Source organism: Anabrus simplex, chromosome 14 (genome assembly GCF_040414725.1).
Source record: "Anabrus simplex isolate iqAnaSimp1 chromosome 14, ASM4041472v1, whole genome shotgun sequence".
NCBI lineage: Eukaryota > Metazoa > Arthropoda > Insecta > Orthoptera > Tettigoniidae > Anabrus > Anabrus simplex.
In genome coordinates this window covers 42,557,022-42,584,204 of record NC_090278.1, presented here as the reverse complement: position 1 = coordinate 42,584,204, position 27,183 = coordinate 42,557,022, and the positions used below count along the sequence as shown (strand labels likewise).

Here is a 27,183-nt window from a genome sequence, read left to right as displayed (position 1 = left end):
GTGTTCGTTTAATATCTCGTAACTCGGGCCAATATAGGTATATATTTGGAGAGAAGTAAGTTTAAAACTTGATAAAAGCTATCCAATTAAAACGATTGTTTTACTTGCCAACGTACCTAACAAATAATAATAATTTTATGTTCCCACGGACTTTAAACGATTTTCGGAGACGCCAAACAAAACATACTGGGGTATGTGTGAATAAAAATGAGACAATGAACGTACAAAATTAAACATTATGATAACAAAACACATTACCGCCACACCTGTAGATATCCATAAATGTGGTATATTTTCCTGTTATTTATTTTTGTTTTCCCCGTCGAACTTTTGGCACTATCAGGGCAATAATATACCTAACCTAAACAATGTGGTCTGTCTTATCTCATGGACAGCTGTTTACACAAATCCTGACGTGATAAATGTAGAGAACAAGCATGAAATGTACTTAAAAATAAGGGTCTGTGTTTCGACAGCCGCAGTTATCAAAAGAATGTTTCCAGTTATTACATATGAATAGTAACACAGTAAGGTTTCCACCTATTCAGTACTAATATGTATTTACAATGTTATAAATTACATGGAACTAGTTTCGACCCGCCTAGGGGTCATCATCAGCCATATTAAAGCATACATAAGTATTTTGTCGAATCCTAAAAACATGTTATTTTTAACTGTAATGATCGTATGGATTTTATAATTTATAAAGTGAAGTTTGGTAATGAGATGAGAAATGTTAGTATGGTACAGGTGAGTAGTAAATAATAATATATATACAAACAAGTTTGGAACAAAGTACTAGTGGGGTGCTTAGAGTTGTAAAATATAACCTCGTGGATGTCAGTAGTCCTCGTACTAAAGAAACAATGTAAAATAACACATATAAACATATATACAAGTATGTACAAAGTCTGGAGAGTAAAGAGTGATACTCTTTTAATGTTGAGTTGGCTTGACACTGATCACTTAAGCGGAGAAATTAGGTATTTGGTGTATTAAAGCTGTGTTGGTCAGTTGCGTTGTTGATTGTTGGACGTGAAGTTGTTTTTGAATTTCTGGTTGAGAAGAAGGTGGAAACTGCGCGTGGATATATTGATTCTCAGTTCTTAGCGGAAACCAAATTGGACCTGTTTAAATGGAGAAAGTCAGTAAAAACAAAAATGGAGATAGGAAAAGGTTAACATAAAGTGAAAGGACGCTTACCTCGCGCTGCGGTGTGTGTAGTATAGCTGATGGTGTGCGATTGGTGGCGGGGAGAGAAGTGTGGGCAGAGAGGAGGGCAGGCGCGTGCGGGTTAGGAAGAGTGGGGGTGGCTTAGGGTGAGGTGGGGGTGGGGAGCTTTTAAGGCGGGGCTGAAGGGTGCGGGAAAAAGGGTAATTGTCTCGGAAAAGTACCGTTGATTAGACTTAGGATTGAGTTTTGGTTGGCTGAATTATTGTTTCTAAGGAAAGTGATGAATAGATCGAAGAGTATGTTGGGTTTCTCTGAGATTTCATTGAGATTGTGACTGGCGTTGAAGTATTGGTCTAGGTGTATGTAGTAATTTTCCATTATGTTGAGTAAAGGGCCCTTGTTTGCTAATTCGAGGATATCCATGTCCTGTTCGATATTGGTGAAATTATGGTTATAATCATGCATGTGTTGGCCGATGACTGAAAACCTGTTGTATTTTATTGCATTAGTGTGTTCGTGGTATCTGGTATTGAAGTTTCTACCGGTTTGTCCGATGTAGGATTTTTCACAGGTGTTGCATTTGATCCTGTAAACTCCTGATTTTACAAAACTGCTGGTCTTGTTGATGTGTGAAGTATTGTGTAAGACGTTCGTGTTCTTATTGTTGGTTTTGAAGGCTATTTTAACGCCTTGTTTCTTGAAGGTATTGGTTAACTTGTAGATATCATTGTTGAACGTTAAGGTGGAGAATGTTAGAGGTTTAGTCACTTCTTTTTTGAGGGTAGTTTTAGGGCGATGTTTTTGTTTATTGATTATCCTTTCTATAAAATGATTGCTGAAGCCGTTGTATTTTGCAATGAAATCTCAGAGAAACCCAACATACTCTTCGATCTATTCATCACTTTCCTCAGAAACAATAATTCAGCCAACCAAAACTCAATCCTAAGTCTAATCAAAGGTACTTTTCCGAGACAATTACCCTTTTTCCCGCACCCTTCAGCCCCGCCTTAAAAGCTCCCCACCCCCACCTCACCCTAAGCCACCCCCACTCTTCCTAACCCGCACGCGCCTGCCCTCCTCTCTGCCCACACTTCTCTCCCCGCCACCAATCGCACACCATCAGCTATACTACACACACCGCAGCGCGAGGTAAGCGTCCTTTCACTTTATGTTAACCTTTTCCTATCTCCATTTTTGTTTTTACTGACTTTCTCCATTTAAACAGGTCCAATTTGGTTTCCGCTAAGAACTGAGAATCAATATATCCACGCGCAGTTTCCACCTTCTTCTCAACCAGAAATTCAAAAACAACTTCACGTCCAACAATCAACAACGCAACTGACCAACACAGCTTTAATACACCAAATACCTAATTTCTCCGCTTAAGTGATCAGTGTCAAGCCAACTCAACATTAAAAGAGTATCACTCTTTACTCTCCAGACTTTGTACATACTTGTATATATGTTTATATGTGTTATTTTACATTGTTTCTTTAGTACGAGGACTACTGACATCCACGAGGTTATATTTTACAACTCTAAGCACCCCACTAGTACTTTGTTCCAAACTTGTTTGTATATATATTATTATTTACTACTCACCTGTACCATACTAACATTTCCCATCTCATTACCAAACTTCACTTTATAAATTATAAAATCCATACGATCATTACAGTTAAAAATAACATGTTTTTAGGATTCGACAAAATACTTATGTATGCTTTAATATGGCTGATGATGACCCCTAGGCGGGTCGAAACTAGTTCCATGTAATTTATAACATTGTAAATACATATTAGTACTGAATAGGTGGAAACCTTACTGTGTTACTATTCATATGTTATTCTCAGTTCAGTACGGACCAACAACATGAAATTCATAACCCTTGATTCCAGTTATTATGTATTACATTCGGAAGTACAACTCGTAACTTGTGCTTGTTATCAGTTGATGGTTTGGCATGCCTTCAACAGCACTTCTTTATTCGGAAGGAGTGGCTTCTGCTACGTATACACTAACTGGGAATATCAAGGACCATCTGGGAATAGATTTACACTGTTTAGACTCTATAATCGGGAACAAAATTATTTTTTAAAGGTTCAAAAGGATGGGACCTCGTATGGTCTTGATTGCAGTGCATGGCTCAAAGAGAATGAAGCATGGCTGACGCGACAGCGAGAGATAGGAGTGAAGATGCCGTCACCTAGAATGCCGACACTCCGGTAGTAAGGCAGGGAATTTGGCGGTGCAAGGCGATAATTCAAATGAAAGCAGTGTTCAGGTTTACTGTGTGCTAGGCCTACTGCTGAACTGACAGGGACAAATGATTGACCATTAAGTTCTTTTGTATCAGTATTTAATTATATGATAACACGATACACTTATCCCTTTCTTCTATGGGATCGAGTAGGAGTTTTTACGGCCTTATGCCCTTCCTGATGTCAGCCTCGCCAGAAAAATTAATGAGATGAAACAAATGATGTAAAATGAGTATCTAAAACGGACTTTTATATGTACCGTAGGCGTAAAAGTCGTGTTCACCTAAAATGGACTTTTATATGTACCATAGGCCTAAAAGTCGTGTTCCCCATTTATCGTCTTTTTACGTTTAGAGATACTGCCTTCCGACAAAAATAGCCAGTATAACTTAAATACATTCTAAGTTTGTTAAATAATAGTCCGTATAGAATGTTTACACGTACAATTTTAGCTATTTATAACCTAAAAGTCATGTGTTCGCTGCACAAAATTTTGAGGTTATCGCATATTGGAGCCCCCTTTACTATTTTTGGCTGTAAAAGTGGGGGGGAAAAAGGGGTCTAATACGAGAGTAAATACCGTAATTCTGAGATCGTTCAAATTGTGGGAGTGCACAAAAGTACAATTGGGAGACAATTGGCCAAGTTTTGAGAAGCGGGTGGTCTTATGAGTGGTAAAGTGGGAAAATGTGGTAGAAAACTGAAAACACCCAGGTTTGACAATGCTTGGCATCGTTTATGTCTGGAAAATAGATTTGCTACCTCGGAAGTACTTAGAGACAAATGGAGGGAAACGTCTGGGGGTAATGTTTGTCCTGGAACTGTAAGGAACAGCAAAAATTTGATCTGGTGTCCAAAAAGTCAATATTGGTGGAAGTGATGGGGGTTGTCGAGTGTTTCGGAAAACAAGTGAAGCACTGAATCCAGCGTGTACTCTGAAAACTGTCATCATCATCATCATCCTAAACCATCTCCAGTTTCCCGGGTGTGGTATATGAGCCTCCTCCATCTCATCCTGTCCTTGTACCATTCTTCCTCCACCAACTTGTCCCAATCATGACCTCTCAGCATTACATCGCTCTTAACTAAATCTATCCATTTCCTTCGTGGCCTTCCCACGGGTCGTCTTCCTTCTACCTTTCTGTCAAATTCCTTCCTTGCAGTTCTGTTTACTGGCATCCTCTTCATGTGACCAAACCACTTCAGTCTTGATATCTGAATCTTATTTAGGAGAGAATTGTCTATTCCTACTTCTCTAATTTTCTCATTCCTAATCTTGTCTTTCCTGGTTTTCTGGATCATAGTGCGTAGGAATTTCATTTCAGCTGCCTGAAGTTTGGAATTATCTCTATTGGTCAGTGTTGTGGTTTCGAGACTGTATGTAAGAATTGGTGTATAATAGGACTTGTACAATGTCATTTTTGTTTTCATGGGTATTTGCTCATCCCACAGCAGGTGTCTTACCTGGTGGTAGAATTGTGTTGCCTTATTGATTCGATTGTTCACCTCATGTTTTGCTAGGTTGTCATTTGATATAACGCTACCCAAGTATTTGAAAACTGGAACGCTGTCCAGTTGAGCTTCATTTAACATGACTATTGGTTCTGCTCCTTCCCCATACTCTTTCATCACCACCATCTTGGTCTTGCTGATGTTTAAACCATATTTCTTAAACTCCTCATTCCAGCTTTGTATTCTCTCTCCCAATTCATCTTCTGAGTCACTCCAGATTGCAACATCATCTGCAAATGTGAAGGCTTTGATATCTCCATGTTCTTTCCTTTTAATAGATTTCATTACTACATCCATTACAATAATAAATAGAAGTGGTGACAATGAGCTGCCCTGCTGCACTCCTCTCTTTGTTTCAAACCAGTCCGACAAACCACATCCTACTTGAATACAGCTTCTGTTCCCACTATACAACATTTTCACTTTGTCTATGAGGCTATCTCGCACTTGAAGTTCTTTCATGCATTGCCAAATTCTTTCCCTTGGTACACTATCGTATGCTTTCTCAATGTCCAAAAATATTAGGAATAAAGGCTTGTTCTTCTCCCAGTATTTTTCCATTAGCATCCTAATTGCAAATATAAGGTCTGTAGTTGACCTTCCTGGTCTGAAACCATACTGCTCTTCTTCTAAAATTGGTTCAACAATATCTCTGATTCTGGTCTCTATTATTTTTTCCAATATTTTCAGGACATGAGACAGTAGTGTGATACCACGGTAATTAGTGCATTTTCGTCGGCTTCCTTTCTTGAACAGAGGTACAATGATGCCCATCTTCCAGTCCTCAGGAATAGTATTTTCCTCCCATATCTTGTTGAGCAGTCTATAGAGCCATTGGATTCCTGGAACTCCCGCTGCTTTCAGCATATCTGCACTTAGTTCATCTACGCCCACTGCCTTTCCTTTCTTCATGCTCTTGAGCGCATTTTCAACCTCAAGCCATGTAATTGGTGGTTCAGTTGTGGTTCCTCGACTTGGCTCTCCTCTATCCGTTGTTATGTTTTCTGTATCTCCATTCAGCAGCTTTTCGAAATAGATCTTGAGTTCTTGTTTAAGTTCTCCCTCTTCTTGTGCCAGAGTTCCATCATCACGTTCTATTGCTTTTATGGTCTCTTGATCCCTTCGCTTGTTTTTCACTACTCTGTATAGCAATTTCATATTTCCTCTACTGTCCTCTTCCAGTTTGTCTGCAAACTCATTCCATTTCTTCTCTTTTTCTTCCCTTACAATGTTCTTTACAGCAAGTTTCTTGTTCCTGTATACTCCTTGAAGTCTTTGTATTTCTTGTTCATTTCGTTCTTGTCCCTGTTTTTGTTTCTCCTTGTCCAGTGCCTTCTTTATTTGGTTTCTTTCTTTCACCGCTGTTTTCACTCTATCATTCCACCATGGTGTCTCCTTTTTTCTTTTGATAGAACTTGTAACTCTACATAGGTTTTTGGCTTCTCCCACAAAGGTGTCCTTGAAGGCCTTCCATTCTTTAACGCTGGTTACTTCACACTTCGGCAAACTCTGTTGAATCCTTAGTTTGTATTCTTCCTTTATTTGGACTTCTTGCAACTTCCAATTTTTAATCCTTGGTTTTTTCGTAATAAGTTTCTGCGTTTCATTTGTCTTATGTTTGAAGTCTACTGCCAACAATCTGTGGTCACTGTCCATGCTTTCACTAGGGATGACCTTTACATCTGTGATGTACCTTCCACCATCTTTATTTGTGATTACGTCGTCAATCAATGTTCTATACTGGCCATCCCAACTGTACCTTGTTATTCTGTGACTGTCTCTTTTTTTGAAGAATGTATTTTTGATTATAAGATCATTTCTTCTGCACAGATCTAATAGTTGTTCTCCTTCTGGGTTCCTTTGTCCAAATCCATGTGGACCAATGATGTTCTCGTACCCAAGTCTGTCTACCCCAACTTGCGCATTTAGATCTCCAATAATAATAACATTTTCCTCATTAACTGTATCTTCCAGGTCTTGCCGAAATTTCTCTTTGTCTTCCTCACTGCAGCCTGTCTGTGGGGCATACACTTGTATGATGGTGTACTTAGTGTTCTCCAGTTTCATGGACATTTTAATGATTCTATCACTTTTGCAGATAACTTCAGCTGTAGCATCAGTCCTTTCGTTAATTAAGAATCCAACCCCATTTTTCGCTACCTTCTCCTGTCCACTCCAGTATAATTTATAACCTCCACGAAGTGTCTTACTTCCAATCCCTTTCCATTTGGTCTCACTTAATCCCAATATTGATATTTTTCTTCTATCCATCATGTCTAGGAGTTCTTCTAACTTTCCAGTTAATGATAGAATGTTCATAGTTCCAATTCGGTATTTGGGTCTCTTTTTTATTTGGGGTTTCCTTTCAGAACATTGTATATCATCAGCCTTACGGTCATCATACTTTACAATTGTCTGAGAGGACGTGTCAGTCCGGTCTATAATATTCTTTCCAAGGCTCTTTTTCTTGTTGAAAGCAACTATACTCGATACTCTCCTGCTGACTTGCTAGGCCTAACGCATAAGAGGATTTTCTTTCAGGGTTTACTCCCTTAGCCTTTGAGGATGCCTTCCTCGTCCTACAAGGCAGTAGGTTCCATCTGTACACCCCAGAAGGATGGGTTGCCTCCTCCGCCATCTCCGCCGTAGATGCCGATGAGGTCTTCACCCTTAACCCAGGGCAAGGGCCCTCCATATTTCTGACCCCTGGAGAGAGGGTGTCCCAGTATTTTAAAACCCCCAGGAATTGGGCTACCTGTTGGTCCGCGGGTTGTATTGGTTATTTCAACCAGCCCTACATACTGTAGGGGCCCCCTATCCGCCACCTGGGGACGCGCTCTGTAGGGGTCAGGTTCCCCTGGTTACTTATTGGAAGTTAACCCCACCCACAAGGAGTAAGGTTATTTGCAGAAAACTGTGAAGTTTCCAATTAGTGTTATGCTCTGGTGGTGTTTCTCATACAATGGTGTTGGGCGTATTGATGTCCTAGAATCCACCATCAGTGGGCAGAAGTACAAGACAATTTTGGAGAAGAAAATGATACCATCAATAAGGGATTTATTTGCAGGACAACCATTCATTTTTCAGGATGATTCAGGACCCTGCCATCATGCAAAAGTGGTCAAAGACTTCTTAGGTGAACAAGAAAATATCACAGAGCTGTCTTGGCCTGGAAATTCGCCAGACCTAAATCAAATAGAAAATTTGTGGGAAATTCTGAAGAAGAAAATGCCGTATTTCCCGGTATAATCGTCGCACTTTTTATACAAAAATTTTTGCAAAAATAGTAGGGTGTGACCATTATTCAAAGAATTTTTAATACCAGTATTTGTATTACTCAAATTTATTTAAAACTAAACTGTATTTGATACAAATTTAAGATGCACGTAACACTCGCGTTTATACATCAAAATAATTAAAATAGTCTAAAACAAAATTCATAATTATTTGCAACAATTCGGTGAACGTTTTTCCAACCTGAAAATAAAAATGAACGTATTAAGTTAATTTTCATTAATTTCAGTATTAAAGTTAAAATATTACACTTGCAGAAAATTATCGCTTTGTTGTGAAATACGGACTTACCGGTACACAATTTATTCCAAATCTTCTGTGTCGCTATCGCAGGTTTCGGTATCTGATGCGCCGCCTTGCCGCTGTTAATACCAGTATCAGATTCTTCCTCTCTGCCACACTGCGTCATCTTCGGATCCGTCTAGTGCATTTGAAATCCCAGTCCTTTTGAAGCTCTTGGATACTAGTTCAGGTGGTAAAAGCTCCCAACTCTTCATCACCCACGAGCATAACAAGTCCAAGGGTAGACGCCTGATATTTCCAGCAGGCATCAATTGCTGATCGCCGCTCATCATCCACTCGTAATATCGACGTAAGTGGTCTTTAAAGGGTTTATTAATACATACGTGTAGTGGCTGCAAAGCAGATGTTAGGCCACCAGGAATGACTACCTGTCGTGTCTTATTTTTACTGAGAAGTTGCTTCACTTCCTTCACGAGGTGACCTCGGAAACTATCTAAAACAAGCAGAGCTAGTTGTTTTAGTAGTGCACCGGGTCTTCTATCCCACACAGTTTTAACCCAGTCCAGCAAGATTTCTACGTCCATCCAACCCTTTGGTTGCACTCGTAAATGAATTCCACGGGGAAACTGTATATTCTTAGGCATCGTTTTCCTCTTGAAAATGATGTAAGGCGGCAACTTTCTTCCATCACCTGTAATGGCTAGCATTGCTGTGCATCGCAACTTCTGACTACCGCTGGTTTTCATTAATACACTCTGTGATCCTTTTAGCGCAATAGTGCTGTTGCAAGGCAGATTAAAAAAAAAAATTGGAGTCCGATCGCCATTACCGATTTGAGAAAGCAAGTACGAAGTTTCCTTGCGCAAACGTATGACAAATTGGTGAAAATTTACAGTCTTGCCCTTGTAATCAGCAGGCAACTTTTGGCCTAGTGTTGTTCTCCTTCGCACGGACAGATTGTGTTGTCGCATGAACCCCTTAATCCACCCACGACTCGCCTTAAACTGAGTTATGTTGTGTTTGCGCGCTACCTCCCGTCCCTTAATTTGTAACATTTCATGTGATGCACTGCAGCCATTGCTATGTATTTCATTGACGTACATAAACACTTCTTCGTCAATTATAGGAAACTTCCCTGTTTTAGGACCTCTAAACGCGCGTCTGGAAGGGTTAGTGCTTTTTGGCTTGTTTTTTAATTTCCGCCAGTCACGCACCAACATTTCACTCACTGAAAATTTTCCTTCTGCAGCACTGTTCCCATGCTGTTCAGCGAAGGCAATTACGCTTAGCTTGAAGCCCGCAGAATAGTTTCTATATTTACCCATAATCGCTTATAAATGCTTCACACATTAATGTTTTGCAATATAAATGACTTTTCCTAATTGTTCACTATTAAAACAAATTATTTCTTCAAACACCCCAAACACAAATTAAAAACTTAAATTCTCACTCACACACGTCTACAGTAATCACATCAGTCACAAGCAAGTAAATGCATCTGTAATCTGTCCATTCCAGAGCAGCCAATACTGTTAGGCAGCAAGGAAGCATGCAGCAATTTGTTACCAGTTGAGCTCGTTGGTTGCGACACACAAGTGCGCTTGCGCAAAGCTCGCAAACCGGAGCACGGACGTCTTCATACGTCGCTCTAGCTAACGTGGTGTAGATTTACTGTAGTTGACCGTGTTCCGAGACGTCAGTAACAAAAATTCATTTTTTAAATTTCTTTTAAACGTACGGTAATTAGATTAATATTTCTTCCCAGTTATTGATGATTTTACATTATATTACTGACTATTTTATAAAATAAAACTTTAATACCTTTGGATAATAATTATCTTGACTGCGTGGGTAAAAGTTTTCATCCCATGCTCGGACACTTATGACGTAGTAGTAAGATAAGATTCTAGTGATGACAACTGAGACATCGTGAATAATTCGGCTGACCGTGAGCTGAATAATTCCGTGGAAATCTATGTTATCGTCTTGGATTTCACTTTGTGCGCTGTAACACAGGAGCTGGCCCCATGATGTAGGGGTAGCGTGCCTGCCTCTTACACGGAGGCCCCGGGTGCAATTCACGGCCAGGTCAGGGAATTTTACCTGTATCTGGGGGCTGGTTCGAGGTCCACTCAACCTACGTGATTACAATTGAGGAGCTGTCTGACGGTGAGACGGCGGCCCCGGTCTAGGGAGCCGAGAGCAACGGTCCTGAGGATTCGTCGTGCTGACCTCAGGACTTCGAGCTGAGCAGCGGTCGCTTGCTAGGCCAAGGTCCTTCGCGACTTGCGCCGTGGGGTGGGTGGTTGTAATAACGCAGAATTGTATCAGACCTCTTGTCTACTAGAAGACAAGTGTGTGTTGGTACCAGTATTTCCTGGCAACGTTGCCGATAAGCGATAACTTACAGCCTTACGTAAAACAAATGAGAACTCATAATATGTAGGTGGTGAATAAATTGTACACTGTCTCGCGACCACGTTGTCAAACTGCCGATAGCCTACCGGTAAGCCATGAGTTGTACATTACCGGTTTTATTTATTTATACGTTCTGCAACATCTCACAGATGTGACTGTGTTGCCAAATTGCCCATAAACCATACACGTATTTAAATTGCACATTCATGTTTAACTTACATTGCGGTTCTATTTACCTTTCAACCAGATGGGTGAACAAAATTTGGACGTGCGACGATTATGCGATTAAATGTTTATTTTCAATACAAAAATTGGACTTTAAAGGATGCGACAATTACGCGGTATCGACAGTTATGCTGGGATATATGGTAAGAGAAAGGAAGCCCCGAACAAGACTACAAATGATTGAGGCTATTGTTAATATCTGGTATCATGGAATACCCACTGAAATTCTCCAAAATCTAGTAGATTCCAAGAACTAGAGCCAAGATAAGAAAGTAATTAGTGAAGTGTAAAAGTCTGGCTTTGTCCCTTCAATTAAGGAATGCTACACAGACTGGTATGTGAAGGGCAATAAATTAATTTGTTGCCTTGCATTAGAGAGGCAATAGAACAAGCTTTTATAAAATATATAGATTGTATTACTTCGTAATGACCTGTCACATTGAAACATGAAATAGAGTAGAAGTCCGCTATAAAGACTACTTTTTTCTGTCCCTTCAAAATTCGTATATTAATCTGTGTATCGTCCTTCGGTTACAGCAAGAGCCCTATCACTGATGCATCCGTTATTACGAGCGATTAACTGCGCACGATTTTTTCCGTTACCGATATTTATGCACCCCAGCGATAATATTGCATGCGATCGATTACCTTCGGCATCGTTCTTCGCTATATGCACTAGCGAGTTCTCTCGTCGACATTCGAAGCGATGTCAGAGTCGATTATTAATACCTGTCGGTTGCTGTTCTGTAAAGAAAATTCGAAATGAAAGAGAATTAATTTTCGTAATAAATGCGTAGTAACTAACGTGTCCGATAACGGTTGTTAACTCGTTAAAAATTAAGGTTGACTAAACGACTGCTTAATTTTGAGGCTAAATACTGCAATTAAGTAAGAATTTTATACACTTCGAGATATGGCAGAGAGCTTAATTGATTTCAGAGGTTAGTTTATATTTTCTTGCGTCTGGTTCAATTACGAAAAGGCTATTATGAAAATTTATAGCGAGAAGATTTCTCTACTGGTGCTTGAAGTGTGTTTTCATCATACGTATAGTACGGTTAAGTTTGGATAGGTGACGTTGTTTGAATAAGAAAACTGAAATGTTTGCAACAAAATGCGATCGATCATCTTCGGTACGGTATAGTTTTCTCACTTTGTGCATTTGCGAGCTCCCTCGTCGACATTTAAAGGCGATGTTGGAGTTGATTAGTAATACCCGTTGACTGCTGTTCTCTAATGAAAATTCGAAATGAAATAGGGTAACGGGTTTTCGTTATAAATGCGTAAATAACGTGGCTGATAACAGTGGTTAACTTGTTATAAATAAAGACTGAAGTAAACGATATCTTGATTTTAATGTTATATACGGAAACTAAGTATGAATGTGATACACCTCATGATACATCACTGATTTCAGTCCGCATCTAGTTAAATTTCGGAAGGGCTATTTACATGTAAAGTTTTCGCTAGTAGGTTATCCTATCTCTGCATGCGTTTCAAATATGTTTTCATGATACATGTACGGTTAGGTCAGGTGACGCCGTTTGAAGAAGAAAACTGAAGTGTTTGCCACAGAAACCTCTGGAGTGATACCGTATTTCTCCAAATCCAAGACAATTTTTTTCTCAGAATCTCATGCGAAAACTCGAGGATTGTCTTGCATTCTCAGTCTGACAGTAAGTTAATGGATACCACTGGACATTGGCGGGGAGCCAAACTTCCTCTGAAGCAATACATACACTGGAAAAATCATATGCTACAATGGACTCTCGAGCTCAGCTCATTTGAAAATAATACCCACTCGCATTCACTGTCCTCTTCTTACAGGGAGTTTTAAATAATAGATGGATTTATTTGCAGTGTTAAAAAGATAGAACATAATTCCAAAGTACCTAGCTTGTAAGTAGGTAGGTAGGCAATTAGGTTATTCTAATTACCGTATTAGTTTAATCAATCAGTATTTTTATAACTAGTTGACGTTCGACAATTACTTAAACTCAGCTCTCTAGCCTCCACGCCTGTCTGAATGGCTCAGACGGATGAGGCGCTGGCCTTCTGAACCCAACTTGGCAGGGCCGAGCTCAGTGCGATGGCATCTGAAGGTGCTCAGCCTCGTGTCAGTAGATTTACTGGCACATAAGAGCTCCTGCAGGACTAAATTCCAGCACGTCGACATCTCAAAAAAACCATAAAAGTTGTTAGTGGGACATAAAGCCAATAACATTATTATTTAGCCTACCCTATGACTATGAGTTATGCTCATGACCACTCGAAATTGTCTCAGTTTGTATGTCGCATCATTGCACAATGCTTCAATAATCAAATCACCAGGTTACCAGTATACGTGGACAGTGAGTATGTAAGTAGACTGATGCAATAGCTTAAATAAATTATGTTTAATCAGAAAACCAGTGGGCTACTGTCCATCTCGCGTAGCCTATACAAAATATGACGATTTAAAAAAAGCCTCTGCCGATAGAAAAAGACATTTTCAAAGATGACCCAGTTAGTTGGCCGACTCGACAATCTTCTTCTCAGTGTGTTTCACTTCATTTCTCCACATCTCTGCTGTCACCTGTAGAATATATTGAAGTATCACAACCTGACAAGTATATTATAAACTCCACTTGCCTATATCCAATAAATAACATTTCCACTTGGCCTACCTGATCAAGAGATTCTTTCCACACAGCTGTAGCTCTGTCCAATCCATGACCAGGTCTTGAAGCCACTGTTTTGTTATAATACTGTTTTGCCACAGACCATGCAAATTCGATGGCATTGAAAAAATAGTGGTATGGAGGAAATCGTAGGACAGTATGGCCTTCACTGTGCAGCATCTCGTCAACAATGTACCTAGTTTTAAAGAAACAGAGAAATATTATTATCCATACATGAAAGTCAACAACATGAATGTAAACAACATTATCTAAACTTATGTTTAGGTGCTTCTGTACCTCTTTAAGTGACTTCGATTCATATTACACAACCTTTGCAGCTCATCTTTTGTAGCATAATCTTGATTTCTCTTCAAGTTTGTAGCATCAAATCAGCACCTGTAAGAATTTTAAGTTTTAGTTTGAAGTTATTTCTTCTAAAAAAAAGTATTCCCTAAAAATATGTGATCCTCTTCAAGGATAGGCCTATTAATTGATAAAAAATGTGATTTCTGTTGAATGATACAAAAAGATGTCTGATTTTAAGTGAAACCAACTACTGTGTAGCAAAGTCACCTGATGATGAAGTCAGTGAATTACTACTTACACTACTTTATCCTAACATCTCTCATGAATGTATTTCCATTAGTAGGCCTATATCTGGATTAGAAGTCCACGATCACTTGCATTAAAGATATAAGTATAAACACCCATTTCAATACCTTAGAACAAATGTAATTGCTGCGAACACTGAACCTATATCAGGCAGTAAGAAATAAGAAGCTTGGAAGGTGTTCAACAGTCAGGTATCAAGCACCGATTCAGGTGGAGATTGTCGAATGCAGAATAAACATAATAAATAGGCCTGCAATACAAGTAATTTACTGATACAAATATCCAGTAATATTATATGAAAATACACTGGGGAAGTTTTGATTGAAGTACCTCTCTAAGGTTAATCATTGGCCTAAAGTGAATACCTGCAAGTCTTTTTAATAACCAAGAGATCCCTTGACAGTGGAGAAGTCAGAATCAAAAACCACGCACAGAACCCAATGAGCGGTAAGTTATAATGCCACTACCGATCTCGTGCCAGTCAATTTCAATCAATCGGGCACCACTGATCTGCACTTAGATCAGTCGCCCAGGTGGAAGATGTAGTTTCAGGGATAGGCCTAGTCTTTTCTTCAATAATTGCAAAGAATTTGGAAATTTATTGAACATCTCCCTTGGTAAATTACTCCAATCCCTAACTCCCTTCTTAAAAAAAACAAAAACAAATATTTGCCCCACTTTGCATCCTCAACTTTATAATTGTACTATGATCTTACCTACTTTTAAAATACCACTGAAACGTATTCGTCTACCAATGTCATTCCACAACACCTCTCCACCGACAGCTCGGAACACACCACTTAGTCCAGCCACTAGTCTCCTTTCACCCAAGTCTTCCCAGCCCAAACTCGACAAAATTTTTGTAACGCTACTCTTTTGTCAGAAATCACCCACAACAAATCGTGCTTCCTTCTTTTGAACTTTTCCAGTTCTCAAATCAAGTAATCCTAGTGAGGGTCTCATACACAGGAACTGTACTCAAGTTGGGGTTTTATCAGAGACTTACGTGCCCTCCCCCTTTACATCCGTACTACAAACCCTAAATACCCTCATAACTATGAAAAGAGAGATCACCTCACTATAATAAAATGAAGTAAAATAAAGTAAGAAAATACCAGGTACAAAGCCATCTTTCTTTCCAGCATGAACAATAACCAGTCTTCCTCCTTCAGACACAGGTCGACGAATTACTCCTTGAACATCATGTCCAGATTTGTGTGGTTTATTCCAGGAGTATGTGGGCGACCCTGAAAGAGAAATGCACATTTGAAACCAAAGACACCTGATGAAGATAAATTATTCTAAGATTTTTAAATAAAATATAACATATAACATATATATTCACCACTACCCTGTAAGAATACACACACAGAAATATATTACATACACATACACCGTACGTCAACAGGAATACACAAAGGTTAAGTCTACAAACCGTATCGAAGTCGACACAAGACATGGTATAGGCCTACATGATTAGGTTAGGTTAGGTTCAGAATGAAATACTGCTCCATTTGAACTGATTGTCATTATGTCAGAAACTTATCATAGAAACAAGATAAAAACGAACACTTACCCCAGTTAATAATGAAACTCTTGCCATTAGCTTCGTATCACTGCGACTGATTCCTTCTTCGTCGTAGTTCGTGCTTCAATTGCTCGTAGCAATGTACAAGCATTTCTTGACCTGATGTTTGTAAAGGACGTAACCTTGCTTTCCTTTTCGGAGGAGTTCTTGCAGATTTTTCTTCCTTCTTCCTTCTTCCTTCTTAGACATCCCAATCGAATTCTGTTCGTATAAGTATGGGACGAAATAGGAACGTAAATAATAAAATGTTGTGCTCATCATTTCACACAAACTATGTTATTAAATGCATTATCCGATCATGCCACAATTCTACTTACCTAGTATTAGCCAAATAGATTTACAATCCCACAGAAAAAGAAAATATTCTTTAAATATTCTCGCAAATGTATCATTAGTGACTTTAATACCAATGCGGTGGCAACACGCAATTCACGCTAGAACAGTGATTGAACGTTGCCAACGTGCCAGATTAACGGTAAATGTAAGACGTCGTATCGGCAAGTAGGGTCCCTAAACTGTATGGTTACCGACACTGAAAAAGACCCAACAGCAAGAAAAGTTACTATAAATCAATACTTTAATATTACAGGGGAGAAAGTGTAAGGTTGCACCCTTAGGGTACGTCCTTACACGGGGACGACTATACTGGTTGAAAAGTTGCGAAAAAAACGTCTTTCGGTCTTGTTATATGTAAGTATGAGTGGAGAACGGGAGAAGCCCTTTGTGATAGGAAAAGCTGCAAAACCAAGTATTTTAAGAATATGGACGTCACGAAGTTTGGCATTGAATGGAAAGCAAATAGGAAAGCATGGATGACCAGAGAAATAATGACAAGAATGGCTAGGACAATTGGACAGAAAAATGATACGCCAGGAGCGAAAAGTGTTATTATTCCTCAATAACGCAGCATCGCATCCGGTTACAATTAAGTTGCAAAATGTGAAGATCGTCTCTTTCGCACCAAATATAACATCAGTTTCTCAGCCGCTTGACCAAGGAGTAATCCAGAACTTCAAGGTTATGTACAGACAGTTGGTGATGAAGCATATAGTATGTGAACTTAACGGGAATGAAGTAACCCTCCAAACACTGACAAAGGGACTGAATGTTCTCCAAGCACCAATGCATGGTAAAACGTTACAGCCTCAACAGTTCGTAAGTGCTTTCTGAAAGCTGGGTTTCCTGCTAGTGCTGGACATCCCGAAATAGAATCAGATACCCTTCCTGACAGCATGGAACAACACACCAGTAGATTAATGCAGCAGGTTACAGTGTACAAGTGGACACCCATATCGTAAATGATTCAGATATTCCAACATAATGTGAGAGTGGAGACACGAAAATGATTCTTCAGTCATTCCAAGGGAAGAAGGAAAAAAATGAAGATTCTGACTAAAGCGGGAGTGAAGGTGATGCTAATGACGACTTTGAAGAAAATATGGAAATTAATTTGCTGCCAATAACCTCGTACAGCGAGGCTCTCGGCTTTGTTAAGCGACTGAAAGAATTCTATTATAAACAAAACGATGAAAAAGGGTGTAAATTTGACCCAGGATTTAATTGCGCATAATGAAAATATCATTGCTAAACCGAAGTGGACAAAACAAACGAACATTAAGGATTTTTTCAAGTGCTAATGTTTTACTGTACACTGCTAGAGACTGGTACATCTACATATTGATTTAAAGTTTCAGAAACTCCTATGTTCTTCTTAATTTTAACATGGTGAACGATAATAGTGTACAGTGTGCTCAACAGAGGTTTCCAGAGAAGTGTTCTTGTCTCTAATACAGTACATCGTAACTGCAGCAGCCCATCTACAACTTTCTCATGCGAGTACAGTGCACTATATTGTACAATACTGTATACAGTATACAGTTAAAGCTACATTTGCGACAATTGTTAACACATACTATACATGGGTTATTATGTTCCAACTTCTGTTTAATGGTACCGATTTCATAACCTCTCTCGGGCGGTCACCCCTTCATAACGGACATTTTTTCTGTCCCGAAGGTGTCCGTTATAGAGAGGTTTTACTGTACTCCTCTCACGTGTTGTTTAAATTTATTTTCTGGCCAGTGTAAATAATGGAAAGGAACAAACAAGTGACAAATCAACCACATACAGGCTATATCTCTCTATATATGGCTTTATTTTTCTGTTTTAAATTGTGACTGTCAGTATAGTTTTATTTTCTTTACTAGATTTACGGTACAAGCCGATTTTTTCCTGTGTTTCCTCAAGTTCTGTTTAGTTATTGTAATTTTCCTTAAAGTCTGTAGTTAGCTTAGATGTTATGTGTGCCACTTGTAAGTTTTTATGAGTGGCACTTAAAAAGTGTTCAAGTAAATGTTGATGTCCAGGTATCGCCTCACTGCTGCTGTTCCCAGAGGACGATTCAGCTGAGTCGAGCCAGCAGGAAGATGACGAGTCCGAGGCTGGGGAGTCTGACGACCATGATGAACCAGAGTTCGCGCTTGCTGACGAGCAGTTGGAACGCCGAAGGTAAATATTCCTGTGGTTTTTTGCTTTATCATATAAAAACCACCTCATCTGGCAGTAGCTGTTGGGATATCTTGAACTCTGTGTAGGACTTCAGTTCTTGTGAATAGATTCTTGAGCTCTGTGGGCAGGGCAGTAGAATACATCCTGCCTATCATAATCCAGGAAATCTTCTCAATTGGTGCATTCTGCAGCCAGGTCTTTTAAGTCATCCAAATATTTTCCCACTTCCAATCAGTTCCTCTCCAACTGTTTGCCTTCAAGCGTTCCTAAGTCTTCCACATATTCTTGATCCTTTTGGATTCCATTCTAAGACTGGCTTTTCAACTGCTCCTTTCTGTTTTCTTAATGTGTGACCTATTCATGCCCACTTTATTTTTCTTATTTCTGTATCAATCCATTTCTTGTTGAATTCCTTACGCAAGTTTTCGATCACTTCAGGTAAATTTATATTGATATGTTGCATACAGCAAATCACAAATTCTTTGAGTTAGTGTGTGATTTCTTTAATGGCCTTTCATGATTCAGTCAAACAGGAGAATGGACGTTTGTATTGAAGAGTTGGATCTTGATTTCCCGGAAGCGATTGCTGTTCTTGCAGAAAGGGTACAGTGGAACGAATGAGCTGTTTGCTTTCCACGTTCGAGCCTTGATGTTTTCCTTTTCTAACAAGGTAGTCAAGAAAAGTAACTTCCTCTATTTGCTTGGAAGATCTTGTGAAATGGTTGCTTGCAGTACCATTAATTCTCATCTCCTCTTTGCTGAATTTATTTTATGCCTGATAGCTGCTGCTTCTTCTAACTCCAACAGCTTTCCTTTCGTATCTTCAAAGTTCTTGTCATCAGCCTGTCGTAAAGAACAACTAAAAGATGCTTTGATGGGCTTTTAAACATGGGACTGTGGGTTGGTAACCACTCCTGGGCGACTGGAGTGGGACATTGATGATGATGATGATGATGATGATGATGATGATGATGATTGTGGGTTGGCAAATTCAGGACTGTTACCTGAACCTGACATTGCTTCCACTTTTGCCAGGGTCCTCACTTCCATTATTTCTATATGACCTCTGCTTGTTAGCTCTTGCCATTCTGACGGTGGAAGTTTTGTGAGGTTTTGGGAGTCCTTTATTTTCTCAACCTTCGGTTCCTTAGTTATGTCAGCATCTTCATTCTTCGAATAGACAGACTTCTTTCTTTTTCTCTCCTCATTAATGTTAGAAAGTGGTAGAAGCCAGATTGTATTTAAAGGAAGTCACGTTACAAGATTCTGGGGTCCCTACCTCTTCTTATAACAGTAATCACCACCAGAAAGCCTCTCATAGTCAGGCCAAGTGGCTTATCTCTTAGAGCGCTAGAAACTTGGCACGTTCAGTCAAACTCGTCTCAGTGGTATTTGAAGATGCTCAAAATACCAGCATCATGTCAGTCGGTATACTTACTGGTACATAAACTCCTGCGGTACAAGATCTCAGCACCCCCATCTCTCCGTAAATTGTAAAAGTGTTGTGTGTGTGGGGTTTTTTTTTTTTTTTTACAGGTCCATCAGCATTGCTCCAAATGTACTACAGCCTATAGGCTTTATGTACTACAAGTATTTACTGGAGCTTAAAACATTATCGTCATCATCATCATTAACACACACATGTAAATGGAGGTCAAACCATGCTCACTGAAGACAGTGTCATTGTTTCACTGTCTGGCTATCAGATTAGAGATGTAATGTGTGAGTGATCTGTATTTCTTGGCCTGGCTGAGTGTTCAAGCCTTAGAGCACAGACTTTCCAAGTTGGCTAGTTTGATCCTGGCTTAGCCCAGTGATAATTGAAAGTGATCAGATACACCAAACTCATGTTAAGTAGATTTACCATAGTAAGAACATAAAAGCATGGCCATTATTTTATTATGTATTTTGTAATGGAGTTCGATCTGAACTGGTCTGCTACAATTACTGTTCAAAACTTGGGTATAGTATTGAGATGAGAGGATGCCACAAATTTGGAGATTCATTATTGATCAAATAAGAAATGAGACATTTGAAGAAGCGTGGGAGAAAACAACGAATTGGTAAGCATAAATAATGGAAAATATCTTGTTTGAGGTCCATCCATCAAGTTGAATAGAAGAAATAAAACAGGAAATCGTGCAATCAAAAGGTGGACCAATCAAATGCAGAATTCACTCTTGGATCTAACATTCACCAGTTACATACATACATACATACATACATACATACATACATACATACATACATTATCATTAAAGACTGTTATGCCTTTCAGCGTTCAGTCTGCAAGCCTCTGAGAATTTAGTAAACGTCGCCACAATCCTCAATTTGCAACTAGTGTTGTGGCCTCATTTAGTTCAATACCTCTTATCTTTAAATTGGTAGAAACCGAGTCTAACCATCCTCGTCTTGGTCTCCCTCTACTTCTCTTACCCTCCATAGCAGAGTCCATTATTCTCCTAGGTAACCTATCCTCCTCCATTCGCCTCACATGACCCCACCACTGAAGCCGGTTTATGCGTACAGCTTCATCCAGCGAGTTCATTCCTAACTTAGCCTTTATCTCCTTATTCCAAGTACCCTCCTGCCATTGTTCCCACCTGTTTGTACCAGCAATCGTTCTTGCTACTTTCATTTCTGTTACTTCTAACTTATAAATAAGATATCCTGAGTCCACCCGGCTTTTGACCCCGTAAAGCAAAGTTGGTCTGAAAACAGACCGATGTAAAGATAGTTTCGTCTGGGAGCTGACTTCCTTCTTACAGAATACTGCTGATCGCAACTGCGAGCTCACTGCATTCACTTTACTACAACTTGATTCAATCTCGCTTACTATATTACCATCCTGGGAGAACACACAACCTAAATACTTGAAATTATCGACCTGTTCTAGCTTTGTATCACCAATCTGACATTCAGTTCTGTTGAATTTTTTACCTACTGACATCAATTTAGTCTTTGAGAGGCTAATTTTCATACCATACTCATTGCACCCATTTTCAAGTTCGAAGATATTAGACTGCAGGCTTTCGGCGCAATCTGCCATTAAGACCAAGTCGTCAGCATCTGCCATTTTATACCTTTCAGCAGATGATCCATGTAAACTACGAACAGCAAAGGTGAAAGATTACAGCCTTGTTTAACCCCTGTAAGTACCCTGAACCAAGAACTCATTCTACCATCAATTCTCACTGAAGCCCAATTGTCAACATAAATGCCTTTGATTGATTTTAATAATCTACCTATAATTCCATAGTCCCCCAGTATAGTGAACATCTTTTCCCTCGGTACCCTGTCATATGCTTTCTCTAGATCCACGAAACATAAACACAACTGCCTATTCCCCTCCTAACATTTTTCAATTACCTGGCGCATACTGAAAATCTGATCCTGGCAGCCTCTCTGTGGTCTGAAACCACACTGGTTTTCATCCAACTTCCTCTCAACGACTGATCGCACCCTCCCTTCCAACATGCCAGTGAATACTTTGCCTGGTATACTAATCAATGATATACCTCGATAGTTGTTGCAATCCTTCCTGTTCCCTTGCGTATAGATAGGTGCAATTACTGCTTTTGTCCAGTCTGAAGGTACCTTAATTTTACTACTCTATGAAGCCATTTCATCCCTGCCTTCCCACTATACTTCACCATTTCAGGTCTAATTTCATCTATTCCTGCAGCCTTATGACAATGGAGTTTATTTACCATCCTTTCCACTTCCTCAAGCATAATTTCACCATCATCATTTTCCTCCTCCCCACGAGCTTGGCTGTTTGCAACACCACCAGGATGATTTCTTTTTACATTGAGATGATGTTCAAAATATTCCCTCCACCTCTCCACTGATTCCCTGGGATCTATTATGAGTTCACCTGAATCACTCAAAACACTGTTCTTTTCCTTTTTCCCTCCCTTCCTAAGATTCTTTATTACTTGTCCAGAAAAGTTTCCCTGCTGCTTGACCTAGCCTTTCCAGGTTATTACCAAAATCTTCCCATGACTTCTTTTGGGATTCAACAACTATTTGTTTCGCTCTGTTTCTTTCATCTACGTACAAATCCCTGTCTGCCTCGGCCGTTGTTTGGAGCCATTTCTGATAAGCCTTTTTTTTTTACGTCGCACCGACACAGGTGGGTCTTTACAAAGGTGAAAACCATCAATACGGAATGATTCTAATATCTTGTAACAGATGGGTCTTACGGTGACGATGGGACGGGAGAGGGCTGGAAGTGGGAAGGAAGCAGCCGTGGCCTTAATTAAGGTACAGCCCTAGCATTTGCCTGGTGTGAAAATGGAAAACCATCTTCAAGGCTGACAACAGTGGGGTTCGAACCCACTATCTCCCGAATACTGGATACTGACCGCACATAAGCAACTGCAGCTATCGAGCTTGGTAAAAGCCTTCTTTTTACGTTTACAGGTTGCTCTCACTTCATCATTCCACCAAGATGTTTGCCTTTTCCCATCTTTACACACAGTTGTTCCTAGGCATTCCCTTGCTGTTTCTACTACAGCATTCCTGTATGCCACCCATTCACTTTCTATATCCTGAACCTGCTTACTGTCTACTGTTCGAAACTTCGCACTAATCATATCCATGTACTTCTGTCTAATTTCCTCGTCCTGGAGATTTTCTACCCTTATTCGTTTGCAGACAGATTTCACTTTCTCTACCCTAGGCCTAGAGATACTTTGTTCACTACAGATCAGATAGCGGTCTGTATCATCGAAAAAATCCACGAAAAAAACCTTGTACATTCCCAACAGATTTCCTGAATTCAAAGTCGGTTAAGATATAGTCTATTATGGATCTGGTACCCCTAGCCTCCCATGTGTAGCGGTTAATAGCTTTATGCTTGAATGTATTCGTAACAGCTAAACCCATACTAGCACAGAAGTCCAGCAAACGCTTCCCATTCCCATTAGCTTCCATGTCTTCCCCACATTTACCAATCACCCTTTCTTATCCTTCAGTTCTATTCCCAACTCTCGCATTGAAATCGCCCATTAGCATTATTCTATCCTTGCTGTTGAATCTGACCACGATGTCACTCAATGCTTCATAAAACTTGTCAACTTCATCCTCATCTGCACCCTCACATGGTGAATACACGGATAAAATTCTCGTCCTAATTCCTCCCACTGACAAATCTACCCACATTATTCGCTCATTTACGTGCCTAGCCGAAACTATGTTCCGTGCAATGGTATTCCTGATAAAGAGCCCTACCCCAGACTCTGCCCTTCCCTTTCTAACACCTGTCAAGTACACTTTATAATCTCCTATCTCTTCCTCGTTATGTCCCGTTACCCGAATATCACTTACTCCTAGCACATCCACATGCATCCTCTTTGCTGACTCAGCCAGTTCTACCTTCTTTCTTCCATAAGCCCCATTAATATTGATAGCTCCCCATCGAATTCCATTTCGTTCGCCAAGTTGTTTCCAAGGAGTTCCTCGCCTGTCAAATGGGAGTGGGACTCCATTACTCCCATAGGTCCGAGGCTTGCTTAAAATGTTCTGAGCTCGGAACATTCATGAAGCAGGATGCTGCCCTACTTGCACATAGTTCAAGTGAGGATCTCTCCTCTGACGGGTTATGGACCACCGGTGGATTGTATAGTCCTAGCCGCCTGTGCACAAGTATGGCCATGACTCAGAATATGTCCGAGATGCCCACTCCCATTCCATAGCCACTGGTATCCCGACTCTCAGGACCACTTACTAGGCCACTCAGCCGTTGCCCATGGTTCACGAACTAGGACGTGACTACAGTAACCCACAAGGGAAGATTTAAAAAAGAAGGGATTTTGCCATCATGTTGGGCGCTTTTGTATCTAATGTGTTTTATTTTATTCAATTAGAGAATTAAAAACTACTTGGTCGATTGTTGTTGGGCTTGGCTTTATTATTTTCAAAGAGTTTGGCTGATCAATGTTGCTGAACTAAGAGAAGTTTTCATGGTAAACTGACAGTTTCCCCGCTAAAACTGAATGTAAAGTTTCTAGATTTTCAACTTGTGTGCCGGTAATTACTGTTTGAAGCCAGCCGCGCTGTCTGACTTGCCTGCCTCTCACCCGGAGGGCCTGTGTTTGTTTCCCGACTAGGTCAAGCATTTTTACCTTGATATGAGGGCTGGTTCTAGGTCCACTGAGCCTACGTGATTATACTTGAGGACAAAACATGACGACCTCAGTTCCTAGAAGCGAGCTGGAAGCCAGCTGTAAATCCCACCCTGCACCCTGCTGAGTTAATGAGCTCTAAGTGATCCTTGTTTGTTTTGGAGAGGCTGCCAAACCACTTTCTTCCTCACTCTCTATAGCATTTACCCTTTCTTCGTGTAGAGTGCAGTAGCCGATTTGGCATCTATGGCTGCAGCAGGGGTAGTAAATCCTATTAGTCACTAATAGACACCTAGCTGCCGCTGGAAAGTAGTGGTGTGAGGCGAGGTTGTTATGATTTGTCCCCAACTATACCTTTAGTTCAGGAGCTATCTAATGGTGAGGGAGGCCCCGGTCTAGAGAGCCGGGAATGAGGCCGAGAGTATTTGTCATACTGACCATGCATCACCTCATAATCTGCAGGCCTTCGAGCTGAGCAGTGGTCGCTTGGTAGGCGAAGGCCCATTTGGGCTGTAGTTTGGTTTGGTTTAGGAGTGTTTGTAGGATTATAATTATACATATTTCATTTTTGTGATTTTTACCTCTTTAGCCAAATTGTTGATGGTTTCCATTTGTTCCTGGATTTTCAGTTTTCCCGGGTTGTACTTCTTTTTTTGGTCCCTCCAAAAGCGGAGAATCGAGGTTGCACTGTACTGATATATATATTGCTTTTGATTCATATCGATCAGGATAGAACATGAAACACGCTCTATGGAATTTTCCTTTTGCACGGTATGTGGGTGTGATATTAATAGTGCACATGGTGGAAGCAACGATTTAAGTGATGAGTTAGTGATTGACATTCAGACTTCCAACATAGTGAATGATCTCCAGGATACAGATAAATCCCTTTTCTTTTCATCAGTGAGAAACTACTTTTGTATTGCCTGTGACTACATCATCAATAAGTTTCCACTCAAAGATGACTTGTTAAAGCATGCTCAAGTTGCTAGGGTAGACAAAATTTAAGATGCACACTTTCTTTCTATTCGTTTTTTATTGTGTTATGCAAGGAAGAGAATGAAACTACAGATGTAGTGGTTAATGAGTTCAGGTTGATGACACTTTGGTTGCAAATCACGATGCTGCAAGCGATTCCAGTTGGGGACAAATATCAAGAATTCGTGGAGAAGATGGACTTCTTAAGTATAACCAAATTTGTAGAGTAATGCTCTCTATTCTCACCATACCCCATAGCAATGCAAAATGTGAACCTGATTTCAGTCTTGTGAAGAAAAATAGAACAGAGTTCAGATCATCCATGACCATTGAATGTCTGGAGTCTATTTCTATTTTGAAGACCAGGAGTTCTGGTCCCTGTTAGGACAAAACATTTTCCCGACATTTTGCAGGAAGCTAAAAAGGTCACAACTATGACTTTCAAGTCGAACCAGCATTTGATTTGCAGTGTGTATTATAGCATTTCTTGCGTGTGTTACCGTAAAGCCTTTTTCAATTATTGCATATGTGCTTAATTTATCAAGGAAGTCCTGTGATGTACGCTCCACGTCTGCTGCTGTTTCAAGTGGATATCTTCTTGATTGTTATATTCATCTACAGATCATTGGCCTATGATGATTGGATTGAGTATCCTGTTTAAAGCATGAATTACCGAGCTCGATAGCTGCAGTCGCTTAAGTGCGGCCAGTATCCAGTATTCGGGAGATAGTAGGTTCGAATCACACTGTCGGCAGCCCTGAAAATGGTTTTCCGTGGTTTCCCATTTTCACACCAGGCAAATGCTGGGGCTGTACCTTAATTAAGGCCATGGCCGCTTCCTTTCCACTCCTAGCCCTTTCCTGTCCCATCGTCGCCGTAAGACCTATCTGTGTCGGTGCGACTTAAAACAACTAACAAAAGAATAAAGCATGAATTCTTGTATTTTGTAGCCCAGAAGTATTATTATTTTCGTCAAGCCGGGGTACGTCGAAAATCGTGCGATTTTTTGTCGTGCATGAGTTTTACTGATAGCCCTTTTCAAAAGTTAGCAGGTATGCCTATATTTTCTTCCCATTTGATCCACCACGTCCACAACATATTTTGTTTTGTTGTAGAAGTCTACTGTTTCAGGAATTCTTTTGGGATTAGCCTGAAGTTCAACTTGTGAGTGCAAAGTACTGTATAGAAGGACGTTCTTGTTTCGTTTACCTTGATAAACTGTAAGTGTGTCAATGGAATGTTTCAGGAGAGTTGAGTCGTAAAGAGTAGCTTTCATATCCTTCACAGCTTTAGGAATTTCTCTCCTTGATCGTCTAATAGTTCGAACAATACTGGTACCATTACTTTTCAACTTCTTACCAAGTTTCACCTTTGTAAAAATGTTGTCTGTTGTCACGTTTCACCCCTTCATTTGAAATGGCTCCATCAGCTTCATTACTACACTTTCGAGAAGAGTTTCGTCACGTGCTCTGAGGTCATCTTTTCCTAGGTAAGGAAACCCATTGCACAGAAACTTTGAGTCAACGTCTGCAAGAAGCCAAAACGTAATTCCAAATTTATCTGGTTTGTTGGGCATGTACTGT

The 27,183-nt window shown here is 40.0% G+C and overlaps 1 protein-coding gene and 1 long non-coding RNA gene across 5 annotated transcripts in view; one reads left to right on the top strand and one right to left on the bottom strand.

Moving 5' to 3' along the window:
* Window positions 1-27,183, top strand: part of hyd (E3 ubiquitin-protein ligase hyd) — a 544,651-nt gene that overhangs the window by 339,280 nt on the left and 178,188 nt on the right. For all 4 annotated transcript variants that reach the window (XM_067158035.2, XM_067158036.2, XM_067158034.2 and 1 more), the window contains exon 28: window positions 18,353-18,494. In XM_067158035.2, the coding sequence (XP_067014136.2) occupies window positions 18,353-18,494 (142 nt within the window). The remainder of the gene's footprint in view (window positions 1-18,352; window positions 18,495-27,183) is intronic.
* On the bottom strand, window positions 13,928-15,562 carry LOC137503011 (uncharacterized). The gene is made up of 3 exons (XR_011018985.1): window positions 15,514-15,562; window positions 14,084-14,182; window positions 13,928-13,982 (listed from the first exon to the last, which is right to left on the bottom strand). It is a non-coding gene; the product is annotated as an uncharacterized lncRNA (long non-coding RNA).